General features: G+C 46.6%; 1 protein-coding gene across 1 annotated transcript; it reads right to left on the reverse strand.

Annotated features, from left to right (window-relative positions):
* Positions 1–1,171: 1,171 nt before the first annotated feature.
* Positions 1,172–16,806, reverse strand: GMPPA (GDP-mannose pyrophosphorylase A). The gene is made up of 12 exons (XM_081935817.1): positions 16,431–16,806; positions 14,867–14,964; positions 14,627–14,730; positions 13,157–13,349; positions 12,910–12,969; positions 12,313–12,443; positions 11,473–11,607; positions 9,640–9,737; positions 8,019–8,065; positions 6,108–6,200; positions 2,665–2,833; positions 1,172–2,518 (listed from the first exon to the last, which is right to left on the reverse strand). Exons 1-12 carry the CDS (start codon positions 16,468–16,470, stop codon positions 2,418–2,420), a joined length of 1,269 nt encoding a protein of 422 aa, XP_081791943.1. The 5' UTR covers positions 16,471–16,806; the 3' UTR covers positions 1,172–2,417.
* Positions 16,807–17,672: the final 866 nt, after the last annotated feature.

Consider the following 17,672-nt stretch of genomic DNA (forward strand, 5'->3'; position numbering starts at 1 on the left):
AGGCCTCTGAGGCAAATAGAAAGCAAACAGGAGCCTCATTCGAGTTCAGCCTGACTCCATCATGGGCTCCAGACAGCAGAAACTGCATTCCTTATGGGATGTTTCTTAACATCCCAATCTAAGCTCCACAGGCACCTTCATGTCCAAGGACTAACCAGACCAGACCTTGCTGTTGTGCCCTGCCAGCGGCCAGGAGAGTCGGACAGTGAGGAGGTTGGGGAGGAGCATGGGCCAGACCTGGAGGCTGGGGAAGCTCGGACGAAGGTTCTGCATTGGAGGCAGAGATGGGGCCAAGGCCATCTGACAGTGATCAGCTGCCTACGGAGCTAGACAGCAGTGAGGCAGAGGAACAGCTGAAGCCTGTTCCCAGTGTGTGCATGCACAGAGCTGCCAGAAGAAAAGAACAACTCAGAAATCAGGGTAAACTTGGGAGCAAAGCCACAGGTGAAAGGTGATTGGCCCCTCCCATAGGAAATAAAAGAGGAGCGAAAGGGGAGTGGGCTTTTGCAGGAAACAATTTGTTCGTTCGGTCGTTAGATTCGTTTCAGGAGTATGAAGATCTGTCCGTGAATCTCAGAGACTCTGTGCCCAGTCTTTCCTTGCACAGCATCTCATTTGGAAAATATTTATATGGCAGCTTTCCGAGATAGATAAGGTCCGTAGTCATAAATATTCCTTTGAAAGACTGTTTGCCAGGCCTTGCTGAATGTGAATGAGAGGAATTCACGCTCGCTTAATAAAAGGGGGTTTGTCGGGACCAGGACTCCGCCTCGTGCTTTTTGGGGAAGCCTATGTCAGAATACTTGCTTAGCTTCAGAGCCCAAATGAAACCAGAGAGGTATTGCTGGCTGCCAAGTTAGTTAACTCTAAACTGCAGACTGGAGGAGGGGAGCAATGAAAGATTACAGGAAGCAATTAGCTAAAGTTGCCAATTTACCATTATCGGGTTCCCTTTGCCATTAACCAACGACAAAGAAAATCATGCTTCCAGTAGCAGGAGAAAGATAAATCCTCTCTTGATAAATGGGTATCCAATGAACACGCCAGGGGGCTCCCTGGTGGGACTCACAGAAAAACCAGCTGGAGATGGATCAGCACAAACCTGTTCAAGGGACAGGTATTGATTTCAGCTGTTTGGGACACAGGATTCTGTAGGGAAAGGAGTTTACAGGGACTCAAAAAAGCCAGCCAATGTTTGGTTAGATTTAACCCAGAAAGCCTTGGAGGGTACAGGGTTAAACTAACCTCCCCCGTCTCACCACTGAACATGATGAGAGTTAAGCCAAGGGTGACCATTCATTCATATTCTCACTGCTAGCACAGAGATGATAACACACAGAATCCTTGCAAAAACAGGGTTTTTCCAGGCATGTTTGTTTCAACTTTCCTGCTTACAACATGGATGACACAGGGTGGGGAGGAAAGAGAGATAAATTTCTCCCAACCTGCTATGTTTTTCAAAGGACATTTTTCCTCCAAATAATAATAAAGAAGCATTGTTTTTGCAAACTCGGTTCTTTTATGGAAAGGTAAAACTGATGGGTAAGGCCTTCTTTCTCCAGAGAAACGAAAGAGAAGTTGGACACCAAATGAATCTAACTGCAATGTAGAAACTTCCTGTGTTGGGAGTCCCCATCGGCTCTTTCCCAAAAGCCTCTGAATAGTAGCAGTGGCAACACTGAAGCTTCAAAATGGCCAGGTCAGCTTCAGGGTTGCTGTGGATGTATTACTTGGACCTCTGACAAGCAGCTTTTGCTCCAGGCCTTATGGGAAGCCATTCCATTCACTGGGATGAGGCAATATACCCAAACCTTTCCACAATATATGTTTTATTATTGGTGATTTCTTACCAACACTTTCTCGTTCGTTTCAAGGTTTCAATTTGCTGCCTGTTGTACACAAACAACCAGCAATTTCCTTAGTGAGCAAGTACACAAGGCAGTGCCAGAGGGAGAAAGGGGACACTACATGGAAGGGAAGGGAGAATGACAGGCCTTTTTGCCATGTGAGCTGCAGGAATGGAGATCTTTGGACTGATGGGATTTAACTGGAGGATGAACAAAGGCATCCGGGGGCCACAGAAGCCTTCAGAGAAGCGTCCTCTCAGCTACAGGTCTTTCTCTGTCAACAGCCTTTAGTGAGGTAAAGTTCGGGCAGGCCTCTTCCTTGGAGATGTTTACTGGCAGTCAAGTCAGGGAAGAGGGGGCAACTCATCTTCTTCCAGCCCTAGAAAGAGGCTCATATTCCCATTCCCTGAAAAAACCCAGAAGGACATTGCAGACGGTACCAAAACCATAGATCTTGGCCTACCCAGATTGGATGAGGCTTGAGAAGGATGTCCGATGGTCACAAATTACATTATTATGACTTTCTTGAACTTTCTGTCCGGAAGTCACCAGAGGTGAATTCATGGCTTGTTAAAGAATGATCTGATTCTTGAAGCTGCGGCTGAGTTCCTTGTGAGGAAGCACGATGGAGTTCAGGATGACCACTTCGGCAGGAATGGTCACATTGCACCCTGTTTGGGGGGGGGGGGGGGCAAAAAGGATCAGCTGAGGAAGCAGGCTGGGGAGGAGTTGTAATCCCACAGGGGATTCCTGCTTAAAAAGGCAGGAAGGTCCCAACTGTTTCTTGGGGAAGGGAGCAACCGGATACAAAACTTACCCAGAATAGTAATGGATGGAGTCAGGCGGCCATCTCGAAAGAGCGTCTCGCTGTCGATCTTTGCATAGGGATCATTTGGGTTGGGATCACTGGGGGTGCCCTCCACACGAGCCCAGCGTCCAATCGTGCTGTCCCAGCCAACAATGCTGTTCAGCACACAGGTATGGTCCTGTGGGAAAGAGAGTCGGGCATTCTATGGGGGGTCAGCCACATGTTGCCCTGGAGCTGCCAAAATTCAGGTCTCCCACAAATCAGGAGCACCAAAGCCCCTGCCTGCCATTTCTTTCCTTTTTGAAAGAACCGCAAATAGCTGAAGCTTCCCAGAAAAGGCTACAGCGCACAAAATTTCAGTGAACTTGTAGAAGAAAGGACATTCAAAATGGGCACCTTCCCAACATTTGGGACATTTTAAAAATTAAATGAATTTTAATTTAAAATCAATGCCTTATGTTACTGAACCACAGACTTTTGGCTAGGTCCAATACAGATTATCCTTGGATGCTGAAAAAAAGCAGTGCAGGGAAACAACCCTCCAACAATTCAGAGTTCATGCATTTAAAGGGAACTGGGCAAAAAGGACAGAAGCCACAGGGGAAGAAAAAGGAGGAAAGACTTAGTTCATTGATACATCTGCAGTCATCAGGCAGCTGGGAAGCAATTCAATCTTTATGAACATTACCCCCACCACCACCACCTGGGCAAGAGATATTGCCTAGAAAGTGGGGTAGCAGACATTTTAAGGGCTTCAGTTCTGCATCTGATCGGGAGAATTTCAGCCCACAGAACTTGGGCCACAAGTACACAGCCCCACAGGAGATTTAATAATCTGTTAGCTTTGAGTTAGCTGCTTTGTTCATTCAGTATAGTACCATATAAACATTTGCAGCGCAGCAGCACCACCTGCTGGGCACTAGAAAAAAATATGAAAAGCAAATACTCCAGATCTGTGATGGCAGGCAGAGTCCAGCTGGTCTTCAGGTCTCTGCCACGCATGCATGTGGGGAGGTGCATGTGGGAGACACGAACATACATGTGGGGGAGGCAGGGTGCATGCGTGGGGGAGGAGAGTGTTGCTCGCATTGCATTTTGGAGCCTTGCCCAGTGCCCCCAGGACCCATTTTGCGCCTGGAAGGCCTCTGTGCACCAACCTGGAAGCCAAAAATGGGCAGGGGAGCAAGACGCATGCTTGGGGGATCACAGGGTGGGGTGGGGGGGTGGGGTCACAGGCACATTGCATTATGGGTGAGGGCGCACTTTTGGCACGCGACAACAAAAAGGTTCGCCATCACAGCTCTACATGCATGAATGGGAGAACTTGCCACGGCCAACTCAATGTGGCCACCTCACCACAGCCAACTTGCCATGGGACAATTCGCCACAGGACAATTTATATCAGTGTATCTCTTGTCCTGCAGTGAGTTGTCCCGGCTGTGGTGAGTTGGCTGCAGCAAATTGTCATAGACCCCTCTAGATGACTTGTTAGGGAAACCTGTTAGAGATAACACTAAATCCCAATGTAACATCCCCATGTGATACAAGGCAAGACTATCCTTGTGTGTGACTGCATTAATGTCCCAGGGGTTGTGTAGGTTGTGATTCATTCCTCATTTGTTCGTAGAGTAAGATTTCTCTCTTCATTATATGTTGTTCTAATCTAGAACCACTTGTAGGTTGGACCAAGAAATAGGAACCAACCAAAAGTCATCCAGCAGGTTTTATGGCTGATTGAGATTTGAACTATGGTCTCCATTTATTCCAGGCCATATTTTCAATGCTGTATTATATTGGTTCTATGAGGCCTGTCCAATTATGATGGATTCCACCAACTCCAGGCAACATTGCTTATGGTTAGGAATGGCGACGGGTGCAGCCAATACAGATAGTCCTTGCTTAGTGACATTAATGAAGACCAGGAATTGCATTACTAAGTGAGGTAGTCATGAGATGCAGTGTCATATGATCATGCCAGCCTATGAAAGCAGTTGTTGCAGTCCCAAAAGCCATTATTAGGCAAATCCCGTGCAGTTGCAACATCCCAAGGTCATGTGGTCACCATTTGCGACTTCCCACCAGCTCCCCCATTGACTTTGTTTGTCAGACACCAGCAGTGAAGGACCCAAATGGCAAAAAATGACTGTGGGATGATGTGAACACTGTAGCTGCGAGCCAGTCTAACAATCATGTTTAACTGTGGGAATGCTGTGATAATAGCAACTATGAAGGCGGTCGTAAGTACCCCTTACCTAATGCCATTGGTTGCTGAACAAGCGAATGTTAAAGCAGCAGTATCAGGTGTGTAGTAGTCTGAGCAAACCTGTGACCAAGAATCTGGTGCTATGCCTCTTATTTATTTATTAAATTTTTATGCCTCCCACCTCCCCTATAAGGTGACTCTGGGCAGCTTTTAAGTAACAGACCAGAAGAAAAATAATTAAACCATTAAAACCACATAGATGAAGATTACAAAAACTACACTAACACCAGAACTGAGAGACGGACGGGAGAAAAATGCTCCGGAGGCTTTTTTGTTGAGCCACCCTCAATGCCTCCAGATGGAAGCATCTAGGCAGCACCTCAAAGCAGAAGGCTCCAGCGCTCGGAGCACCATTTCACTCAAACCTCTAATAACATCTAAGTGGGAGATGATGGATTATCTTTCCCCCATTTCTTAAACAGGAGGCCTGGAGAGGAAATGAAAGAGGGGAAATGAAATTGCATCGTTTCAGAGAAGACAGGGGCTTGGTTTAATAATAAATATGCCTTTCTATTTTATTGTGTTTCATGTGACCCAATATCTAGAGAACCACAGAAGAATGCTCACTAATATGTTTTTTTAAAGTATCTTTGGGACAACCCTTCTATAATTAGTGAAGACATGCCTATAAGTAAAATAAGAAGTAGACTGAGGAGTTAAAGGTAAAGGTTCTCCTCGCACATATGTGCTAGTCGTTCCCGACTCTAGGGGGTGGTGCTTATCTCCATCTCAAAGCCGAAGAGCCAGCGCTGTCCGAAGACATCTCTGTGGTAATGTGGCCGGCATGAGTAAATGCCGAACGCTGTTACCTTCCCACCAAAGGTGGTTCCTCTTTTTCTACTTGCATTTTTACATGCTTTCAAACTGCTAGGCTGGCAGAAGCTGGGACAAATAACGGGAGCTCATTCGGGAGCGTTAGGGATTCGAACCACTGAACTGCCGACCATTCTGATCATCTTAGTCACTGAGCCACCGTGTCCAATGACTGAGGGGTTGCCGTACGCTAAATAAACAAATGAAGGATAAGGATTTAATTTTCCATGGATGAAATGCCATTATTTAAATTGCAGGAAGTTTATGGGATGCCCAGCCACAAAGATATAAAACGACTGCATATTTATACTCCTAAAAAATGCAAGTCATGTAGGTACTAGGCTATGGCCTACGGGATTTTCAGAAAACACCTTACCTGGAGAGAGGCCCCATGCAGAATGATGGATTCACGCACTCGGACTCCAGCACCGATGGTCACGCCTTTCCCGATGGAGACATTAGGACCCAGCTACAGGGGAAAGCCAAGGGAGAGACACCCATGTCACTAACCCGGCAGGCGAGAGTCCCTCCTTAACCCACAGCTTTCTTTTGTCCTCAGGGGCAAAGAACGGGGGGGGGGGGGTGCAGATGTAACAGGCTCTAAAACCTGGCCCTACCCCACACATGCTAAAGCGAGGGTGGTGAGGGGGACTCCTTTTAAGGTATCTCTATAAGCTCTCCCTCCCACCCTTTTAAACCAGTGATTTCTACCAGGGCTGGGGTAGGAGGAGTCCTGATGGCGCAGTAGTTGAAATGCAGTATTGTGGGCAAACTCTGCCCACAGCCTGGAGTTCAATTCTGACCAGCTGAAGGTTGATCGAGGTTGGCAGAATGAGGACCCGGATTGTTGGGAGTAATACGGCAAATAATGCTTGAATTGTAAACCACCCAGAGAGGGCGGTAAAGTGCTATGAGGCGTTTTACATCAGGGGGGTCAAACTCAAGGGCTGCGGGCCAGATGTGGCCCATGGGGGGTGCTTAGATCTGGCCCGTGGGGCTGCCCTGGAAACAGCAAAGGAATGGCCCGCAGTGCCTCTGCCAATGTTAAAGGAGCTGGCCCTCCCGATCTCCATTTTAATTGGCAGAGGGTTGCGGGAGACTGTTGCAGCTGGAAACAGAGCTCGGGAGCCCACTTTTTGTGGCAGAGCACTCGGTCCATCACAGGTGCCCCTGACCCAAATGATGTCAAGCTGACCATGCGCCCCCTAACCACCACCACCACCACCCCCGTGGTCAAAAACAACCCTGATGCAGCCCTCAATGAAATAGAATTTGACACCTCAGGTTTACACAGTAAGTATAAATGCTACCACTACTGCTATTTTTAAAACCCTACATATTATTATCGGGAAGGAGAAAGGGTGGGTGAAGGAAAGACCAGCCATTATTCTCCCTGTCAGTCTTTTGAGGTAATCCAGACAAGAAACCTAAACCATGAATACTAATAGTATTGCTATCATGGATCTTGCCAGTCTGAAAGCACTTCACACCTTTCCCTGCCTTTACTTTCCAGAGAACTAGGGAAGGTCCATTCTGAGGCGCTTTCTCTGCCCCTAATCCTTCTGTGAGATGAGGTAGCTTTGGTCTGATTTTGTCTACGCTCCTCTTCCTCCTGTCTGCCAAGGTTATTCTCGCAGCCCATTACTGCCAAGGTTATTATCACAACACCCTCAAAATCCCCTCACAGCATCCTTCCCTTCATACTGCAATTAAGTTCAAGGTGAAAAAAAAAACTACCGCATTTTTCAGAGTATAAGACGCACCTTTTTCCCCTCAAAAAAAGAGGCTGAAAATCTGGGTGCATCTTATACACTGAATACAGCATTTTTTTGCCTCCCGAAGGCCCCCCTTCACCAAAATGGCCATGCAGAGCCTGTAGAAGGCTTCCAGAAAGCTCCTGGGGGCGGGGGGGGGGGCAGAAATGAGTGGAAAAAAGTCCTTTTTTGCCCCCCCAGCCCCCAGCAGCATTCTATAAGCTTCCTAAAGGCTATCCACGCCCTTTTTTTGACACAAAACGGGCCCTTTTTGGAAGGTTTGCAAAGTGCAAAAACATTTTTTTCCTCTTCAAAACCTTGCTGTGTCTTATACTCCGGTGCATTTTATACTCTGAAAAATATGGTAGTTTGTTTATACAGATGCAAGTATACACAGGTGTAAATAACCTATTTGTGCACACGGAACCCTATAGCCCTGGCTCTGGCCCTACTCATTCCCACCAAGACATTGTGGCACTGGGTCCTCGTTCTTTTGTGGGAAGCAGCAGGCATCCCCCAGCCCACAGACTTACCACAGCAGTGGCATCCACCGAGGCCGTTGGATGAATATAGACATTCCCTGCATGGAAAAGAAGCAGCAATTACTTTCGTTCTCCTTTCTCCTCTAGGAGTCATTTCCACTCCTGCTTTACAATATGGGCTTCCAGCTCTAGCACTGAGTTACTTTCTGATCCCTGGACACCCTCCGCCACCTCACACTGAATGCCTTTCCCCACGCAGGGCTCAGCTGCTAAAATCACTACTTCAAACTGGCCAAACTTGTGGCAAAGCAAGAAAGGTTCTTGCCAGAATGTTGGAGATGATGGAACCAAATATACGGGGAAAACAAGACAATCCCCCAACTTAGGGAAAATCACCTTCAAAAACATTTCAACATTGCAGCAGTTGATGGCTGAAACGGCAAAACTGATTAAAGAAAAGAACATACCGTATTTTTCGGACTATAAGACGCAACGGAGTATATAACCAAGATTTTGAAGAGGTAAATTTTTTAAAAAAGTTTTTGCACTCTGCAGGCCTCCCAAACCCTCTGCACTCCCCATTTTTTTGTGAAAAACGGGGCATGCAGAGAGTTTGAGATGCCTGCAAAGTGCTCCTAGGGGCTGGGTAGGGCAAAAATGAGCAAAAAAACGGCCCATTTTTTGCTCCTTTTTGCCCTCTTCAACCCCCAGGAGCACTTTGCAGGCCTCCCAAAACCCATGGCTGTCCATTTTTGTGAAAAATGGGCGGGGTTTCGGGAGACCAAAAATGCTGTATTCAGTGTATAAGATGCACCCAGATTTTCAGCCTCTTTTTTGGGAGAAAAAGTTGTGTCTTATACTCCGAAAAATACGGTAAGTACTTTTGTTTCCACATGAAGACTGCTTCTGAACTTTGTGCTTGATGTAGAAAAGAATGAAACTCTGACTTCTGGTTTTACCGATTAGCCTGATAGATCTTTATAGAAATGGCTTGTTCATATTATTATGAAAAAGCAAAATGCTGTGATTTGATGTTAATGCCTTATTTTGCTGTAACAGAGAGAGTTGGAAGTATTTTTTCTTTCTTTTTTCTTCTTATCTTTCCTCACTTCTCCTTCCCCTTTCTCTCCTCATTACTTTCCTATTTACCTTGCATTTTGCATTTTACCATACTTTATAACTCAATAAAAATGTTAGTAGGAAAAAAAACATTTCATCCAAATAATCCAATGTCGCATTAATGAAACCCTGTCTGATCCCCCAGGAGCCAAAGAAAATATGCCAGACATTTTAGAGTCCTGGGACAGATGTGAGAGCCTAAGAAACTGATCTGCTATTATGGTTTGTCCAGCAAGACATCTACACCAGGGCCTCCCCAATCCCTGGTCTGTGGACAGGCACCGGACCATGGCATGCCAGCAACTGGTCCACACAAACAAGCGAAGGCCCATCCATGGGATGCAAGCAGCACACAAAATCACACACCCCTCCAGTCCCTGGAAAAACCTTTCTTCATGGTCCATGGTGCCCAAATGGCTGGGGGCCACTGATCTACAGGACTGATGGAGCTGGATGCGATGACAGCATTTCCCCCATGACAACACAAAGAATGTGCCTTATTCCTGCCCATAAAATGTACTGCCTTACAATGTAACATGGAAGGAGGAGATACCTCGGATGCTGGGCCCATCGGGTTGGTTCTGGGCAAGTCTCTCCGGATGACACTGGCTGTAGCAGCTCAGATAGAGACGATTGGCATAGATGGCAGAGCTGGCAAAGAGAATGTGGGATTTATTAGGTTTGGCCCCCAACCTTCAAGCAGCATACTTAACCTCTTATCACCTGCCTCTTGGGAGACGAAACAAGAAATCAAACGGCTCTCAACCGTTTCTTTTGGGAATCATAAACAATATGATAAGGGGATAATTTACTTAACAATATGTATTATTACGGCAGCAAGAACGGTCTTTGCCCAAAACTGGAAAAACAGGGAAATTCCACAAGAAGAAGTAATTAGGAAAATTCTGACTTGTGCTGAAATGGATAAATTGACTTGGGAATTGAAGAACAAAGATGAATCAGAATATGGACAAATTTTATCAATGGTTGGAACAAAAAAAGGAAAGGCCCAAAATAAGCAATGACTAAGATTTATAGAATGGAGATTAGAATTATGTACGAAACTATAATAGTGAAAATGTATAAGATAAAAACAAAGCAACGTGGTTGGAAAGACAATATTTTTATATTTGTAAATACTGAATAGACCAAATTATTTATAAGCATGGTAGTTATAATGTATAACTTTGTATTATAAAGTATGTATGGCAAAGACTTCACCAGGACGGTTACACTGTGCCAACGTTTTCGTTTGTGTTCAATAAAAAATATTTTTTTAAAAAAATGGGTCTCAACAGGAACACACACATGCACACACACACACAGAGAGAGAGAGAGAGAGAGAGAGACTTCGTAGATGAGCTTCTATCAGGCACAGTATCCATATTTACACCAAAAAATTCAGACTTACTTTCTTTTTTGCTACGGTCCTGCCATCTGTCTGACAAGCCACAGGTCTAAACCTGATGGATGCTAACCTACGAAATCAAGGCTTGTTAAAGTGATGCACACACCTCAATTCATTTGGATGCTCTTCTTTTTTCTAGAGTAGACTTAGAGAAAGAAGAAGCAGGGCAGAGATTTACAAGGGCTCTACAGCCGATGAAACAAAAGGCAAGGAGAGGAAATGAACAGCCAGGCCCAGGGTCCCTCATCTGCTCTGACTTGCCTGTTGGCTACTTCAAGAGAAGGGGAACAGTTTCTCTTACCACGGCAACCCATATTTTTCACGGCGCCTTTGGAAGTCTCTCCCCCATTTGCATTATCTGCATAATTGCTCAAGGAAGAAACAGCCAAGTTTTATAAAACACAACGTTGTAAAAAGACAGCGGAGTCAACCCTCGGCATGCTCATAGATACACTCAACTCCAATTTGCAACCACTGCCTGTCCACCTCACGTGCCACTGAGCAGAGGGAACCCTGGATTGAGAACTACAACTAGGGCCACAATTTCTGTTGCTGGGCAAGGCGGTCGTTAGGTAAGTCTCACCCAATTTTACAACTTTTTTTGGGGGGGGGTCATAGTTGTTAAGCAAATTACTCACTGCAAATGTTAATTGAATCATGCAGTTGTTAGGCAAATCCAGCTTCCCTCGTTGGCTTTGCCTGTTGGAAGCCAGTTGGGCAAGGTCACACATGGAAAACACGTGAGCCCAGAACACGGCAACCATGGTAAATACACGCCCGTTGCCAGGCGCCTGAATTCCGATCATGTGAGGGTAGGGATACTGGGATGGTTATAAATGCAGAGACCGGGTTACGTCACTTTTTTCAGGACCATGGTAACTTCAAATGGTTGCTAAATGAATGGTTATACGTTGAGAATGACCTCCATGAATCTGCAACCTATTTGTGTGTCAAATAAAGCCCCTCGCTCTCCCTTACCCAGCAGATTTGATCTGGCTCCAGAACCCTTCCGTTTTGTAGGCAAAGAGGCGTCCCTGCCCAGCAAGGGCCGTAAAGATGTCTTGCTCCAGTCGGATGGCCTCAGCCCTCTGCCAACCGTTTGTGTTCTCCTCTCTGTGGGAATGAAACAAAGACAAGCTGAGGGGCAGCGTATTTGCTTCCGAGAGACAGACAGACAGAGAGAGACAGAGAGACAGACAGAGAGAGAGACAGAGACAGAGAGAACATATCAAGAGCTGGGGTGGCACAGTGGTTAGAGTGCAGTACTGCAGGCTACTTCTGCTGATCACAGGCTGCCAGCAGTTTGGCAGTTCGAATCTCACCAGGCTCAAGGTTGACTCAGCCTTCCATCCTTCCAATGTTGGCAAAATGAGGAGCCAGATTGTTTGGGGGGGCAATAGGCTGACTCTGTAAACTGGTTAGAGAGGGCTGTAAAAACACTGTGAAGCGGCATATAAGTCTAAGTGCTATTGCTATATCCAACTAGGAAATGAAGCTCTCAAGCCGTAGGAAGAATGAATATGGGAGCAGCACAACTTCCTCCAGCAATTGGGAAACTGAAAAAAAAACTAGCTCTCTATCTAATGTCTAAATTCTGTAGAGGAAATAAAAGGAACATCAATGGCTCTTGAAAAAGGCACATGCAGCAGGATGAAAGGGAGAGATGGAGACTTACCCAAGGTATGAATACCTGCATGAGGGCAAAGGTTGGCAGGAGGAGGAGATGAACAGAAAGAAAAAGAGAGATGGTAGATGAGTGACCTGCCACTATCCAGAGCAGGAAGGACCCAAACACAACGCTGGGAAAGACACACTCACAAGAGCAACTCCTGCTGGTTACGTTGGAAGACTTCCCCAATGTGATGGAAGATGGCTGGGGTAAATAGGTAGATGCCACAGTTGATGAGCTCGCTCACAAAAGTGCTGGGCTTCTCCACATAGTGTAAGACCTGGAAAAGAAAAGGGGGACGTAGGTGGAAGTGACAAGAGCAGAGGTCGGCAACCTTAAACAATCAAAGAGATACAAACGTCCTAACCAGAAGCCCCCGTTCAATTCTAGAGCTGACCAGAAGTCCGGTTCCCTATAGGGTCTCCTCTTAGGGCGTCGTCGTTTCCCCTCTACTTGTCCTAACCGAAAGCCCTATCAATTGTGATCGGCGACAGGGAGCGGCAGCAGAGGGAGCTGCAGCAGAGGGATGAAAGAGCCACATGCGGCTCGAGAGCCGCAGGTTGCTGACCCCTGGACAAGAGCCTTGCCAATGTTCTACGGTGCTGAAAAAGGGAAACCTGAGGGGAAATCTAGCAGGCAGAAGGGCAGGACTCACAGAAAGGCCTTCTCTTTTCGGCTCACTAGTGGGTCCTGCCTCCTTCCCAGACCGCCCCCTCCCCCTTCCGCCTTGCTTCATACCTTCATACCTCGTGTGTGTCAGCATTTGCCACAATACAGCCATAGTTCAGCGACTGCTTCCTATTGGCCTGCAGGAAACAAGATTGCCATGGATGCACTGAGGGGACAGAAAGACTTGAAGCTTCAAAAGAGGATCTTAAGAAGGGTCCAGGCTCTCCTGCCTGGTGCCCCGGGATTCCCCAGGTAACTGACCCTCTGTTTCCCAACTACTCCTTCATGACTGACCCAGTTTGGGAAGGCAGGACTGTCTCCTACCGTGGTGCCCAGCATGAGGAAGCTGTCGGGACTGCCACGCTGACGATGGAAGGCAAGCATCTCTTCGAGAGGGAATTCAGAGCAGACATCAGCATTGAGCACAAAGAAGGCTGCAGGGCTACCTGAAAGGATTTGGTCACGGAAGTGGTAGATACCTCCACCTGTGCCAAGTGCTGCGTATTCCTGGAGATACCTACAGAAATTAGAAATTCGCCTTATTAGATGGCCTTTTGCAGCCTCTCACTTCCAAATAGTGGAAGCTTATAGACCAGTGTTGGCTAACCTTTTCGGCACCGAGTGACGAAACAGGAGTGTGCAGGTGTGTGTGTGTGTGTGTGCTGGATACCGGAAGAGCAGCTTCCTGGTGCACATGCGCAGGAGTGCCATGAACCGGAAGAGCAGTTCCCTGGTGTGCATGGCGCACTGGGAAGCCAAGCTTCCGGTTTCCGGCGTGCACATGCACGCCGATCACATGTTTTTCCGGTTTCTGGCACTCATGCATGTGTGAAGACCAGCTGGCCAACGTGCATGCGCATGGCAGAAACCAGAAACTAAGTTTCCCAGCATGCGCATGCACACCAGGGAGCTGCTTTTTCATTTCCCAGCGCTCCTGCGTGCGTGAAGATCAACTGGCCAGAACGCTGCAATCTAGAAGAGCAACGGGCGACAGCTGGTGCGCCTGGAGAGATGGCTCTGCATGCCACTTCTAGCACGCATGCCAAAGGTTCACCATCACGGTTATAGACTGTCTAATAATGGAAGCTGATAGACTCTCGCCTTTTTCTTTCAGGTAGCCTTTCCGGTACTACATCTACTTCATCCAACATGAGGCACAGTCCTCAGTCCTTAGGGGAAAATTACACATGGATGCAGCCAAGGGAATGGAAAACTTGGAATCAACAGATAAAACAGAATTCAGAATTCCCGGGAGTGACAGGAGGTCTGGCCTAGCATAAGGGTTGGAAGGCCCTAAGAGAAGAAAGATTGAATTACAGCCCAGATGTTTGCAAAGGTGATAACAATGTCCCAATGTATTGGGCTTCCCTCCTCCTCCATGTTTTATTTATTGTATTTATATAACATTCCATTTCCATCCAGCAGCGTGTGCTCCGAGTGCAGTTATTTTTAAATCATAATCCACATATTTGTTGCAGTATTCATCACAATAACATTGATAATATAATAATATAATAACAATAATACTAACAATAATAAAACTCTCTGCATCAATATTTCCTCTTTTTATGTCTCCTCTTTTCTGACTTCTGTTTCTGTTGTCTAGCCATTGATAAAATGCATCCCATATCAAAAAATATTAGAATGCACAGAAATGGACAGATTAACACTTACTATTAAGGGCTTTTTTGGGGGGGGGGGGGAAGGTCAGACTATGCAGTACCAGTGCCTGCGGGACAGATAGCATTGGGGCTGCTTTCACATTTTTTCTTACAATAATCACTGGACACTCACCTGATAGGGATTTTGAACTCTTGCTGGGCAGACACCAGGAAGTGGTTGAGTGCCTCATTGGGTTGATAGAAGCCAATCAGAAGAATCTCCTTCATGTTAGGCACCTGTTAGAAATGGGAGGAAAAGCATTAGGCATAGCTGACTTCCTTTTCTTGCTTGCTTCATTACCGGACTATGATTAAGGTAAGGCAACAGGTGCCGCCCTGCCCTTCCAAAATTTAATCTGAATAACCTCCTTACCTTAGTGCATGCCTCGATGTGATGCTGTATCATGGGTACACCTGCCACTGGGAATAAGGGCTTGGGCACTTCAAAGGACAAGGGCCGGAATCGGGTCCCTGCAAAAAGCAAGACAATTACAGAATCAGGAGCCAACCATCTGCAGAATTTGCCCCTCCTTTTGGTCTGGCAACCTTCTGCCAGAAGCCAGGAACAGACAGTAAAGCACAAAACGGATTACAAAGTGTTATAAGGTGTCGTTGCTAAAACAACAACAACAACAACATGCATCTTTTAGCCAGCCCTGATAAAAGCATGGACAGGGTTGTGGAAATCAGTTCTGCACTCCACAAATCGTCCAGCCTTTTAGGGAGCCCATTAACCAAGGGGAGCCTATCCAGCCACAACTGTGAAGAAGGGTTGAAGTAGATGGGGACGTTTAGCCTGGCACCAGTGGTGTATTAACCATTAAGCAGACTAAGCACCTGCTTAGGGCACCAGGCCCAAAGGGGGCACCACAAAGTTGAGAAAGAAAGAAAAAAAAAACAATGAAGATTTGTACAGTATGTACAAAGGAGGGGGGGCATCAAGATTTGCCAGTGCTTAGGGCACCAGTGAGCCTTAATCCACCACTGCCTGACACAGAGAAGGTTTGGGAGAGACATTACAGCCATCTGAAGGGAGGGTCCTTGCGAAGAAGAGACCCAGCTGCTCTGGACAGGAGGAAAAACAGGGGTTAGTGGGGGGGGGGGGAATACTCTTACATGTAAAAGCTGTTGGCTAAAGGAACACATCAAACCCGCACTTTGTAGGCTCGCTTTTTGGGGGGGGGGGATTTTTTTCACTGGTAACACTATACTGCTAACTAGGGCATACAAAACCTTTGCTAGACCAAGCCTTGAATACTGCTCACCTGCCTGTAATCCACACTGTATATCGGACATTAATACAATAGAGAGGGTCCAGAGGTATTTCACAAGAAGAGTACTTAACTCATTGGTTCGCAATAAAATACCTTACACCACCAGGCTTGAAGTTTTAGGCCTGGACAACCTCAAGCTACGCCGCCTACGTTCGGACCTAAGCACAGTACACAAAATTGCCTGCTACAACGTCCTACCTGTCAACCCACTACTTCAACCGCAATAAATACATGGGCAAACAATAGATACAACCTCAAAGCAAACCGCTCCAAAGTCAATTGTAGAAAATACAACTTCAGCAATAGAGTGGTCAATGCCTGGAATGCGTTTCTTAAGAGGTCCATAAAGGGGGGGGGGGGTGTATAAGCGCTCCAGCGGCTGCCTACCGTCCCTGTCCTACTGTCCCCACTGATATGTAGCCATTTTATGTGTTCATGGCCATGTTATGCTTATTTATATCCATCTATTGGTCCCAATCTCATGCGATAATGTCCATGTCTATACTAACACCTGCTACCTTGTACATGTTGACAAATACATAACAATAAATAAGTAAGTAAATAAATCGCGGACTGGCTTTTCTTTCGGCAAATGGGCTGCCCTGCCGCCTCCAGTCCGAATGGGCATCAGCTTCCGGGAGAAGTCGAGAGGTATCAGCTCACCTTTCTGGGGACCCCCGATTAGGATCACGGCTTTCAGCATGGTCCACTTAGGAGTCTAGGCAGTGGGGAAGACGGTATCAGCTGGGCTCCTCGGCACTATCCTTAGGGCACGAAAGATCCCCGAGGCGAGATCTCCTCTCCGCTGGGACACGGCCTTCTGCTTCCGAGCACGTGAGAACGCCACGTCAGCGGTTCCACCTCTTCGTGGATCTAAGAGGATTTGCAGCCTTAAAGCCGCAGGAGAAGAGCTGCGGGGAGGAAGAATCGGGATTCTCCCGCAGAAATGCCCGGAAAGCTCAAAACACCCGCATCTTTTCCCGTTCGTTGCCGCATCCCGACTTTGCATTCATGTCCCCGCGAAGTTCCGAGGCCCGAAATTCCTGCCACGACTCCAGATGGCCCAAAATGCAGTGCGGGCACCGGCTTCGTTCCCACTACTAGCCGTTTTCGGGTTTAATTTCCTTTGGCCTCGACTCCTGGAGACTCAAGAAACAATAACACGGGACTAATTAGGTTTTGCCTGTTTCTGATTTCTAATCTAGCCTGTAGATTTGGGGCTTGTCAGTGATTCCCCCATCCCAAACATGTATCAGGAATGACCCTACTTAAAATGTTTTGGGCTCAGCCAAGATAGGGTAGATGATGCACCTGCTGTAGATTCCCGTTCAAGAGGACTTATCGGTTGACATGGATCAAAGATTGACAATGTCGATTTCGGGCAGATTTATTTATTTATAATATATAATAACAGTTGGAAGGGACCTTGGAGGTCTTCTAGTCCAACCCCCTGCTTAGGCAGGAAACCTTATACCACTTCAGACAAATGGTTATCCAACATCTTAAAAACTTCCAGTGCTGGAGCATTCACAACTTCTGGAGACAAATTGTTCCGTTGATTAATTGTTCTGACTGTCAGGAAGTTTCTCCTCAGTTCTAAGTTGCTTCTCTCCTTGATTACTTTCCACCCATTGCTTCTTGTTCTACCCTCAGGTGCTTTGGAGAATAGTTTGACTCCTTCTTCTTTGTGGCAACCCCTGAGATATTTGAATATTGCTATCATGTCACCCCTAGTCCTCCTTTTCATTAAATTAGACATACCCAATGTTTTATCTTTTAGCCTCCAGTTCAATTTTGTTGCTCTTCTCTGCACTCTTTCTAGAGTCTCCACATCCTTTTTATATCATGGTGATCAAAACTGTACGCAGTATTCCAAGTGTGGTCTTACCAAGTGGTATTAACACT

This window comes from Natrix helvetica (assembly GCF_964273705.1).
Source record: "Natrix helvetica genome assembly, chromosome: 1".
Classification (NCBI taxonomy): domain Eukaryota; kingdom Metazoa; phylum Chordata; class Lepidosauria; order Squamata; family Natricidae; genus Natrix; species Natrix helvetica.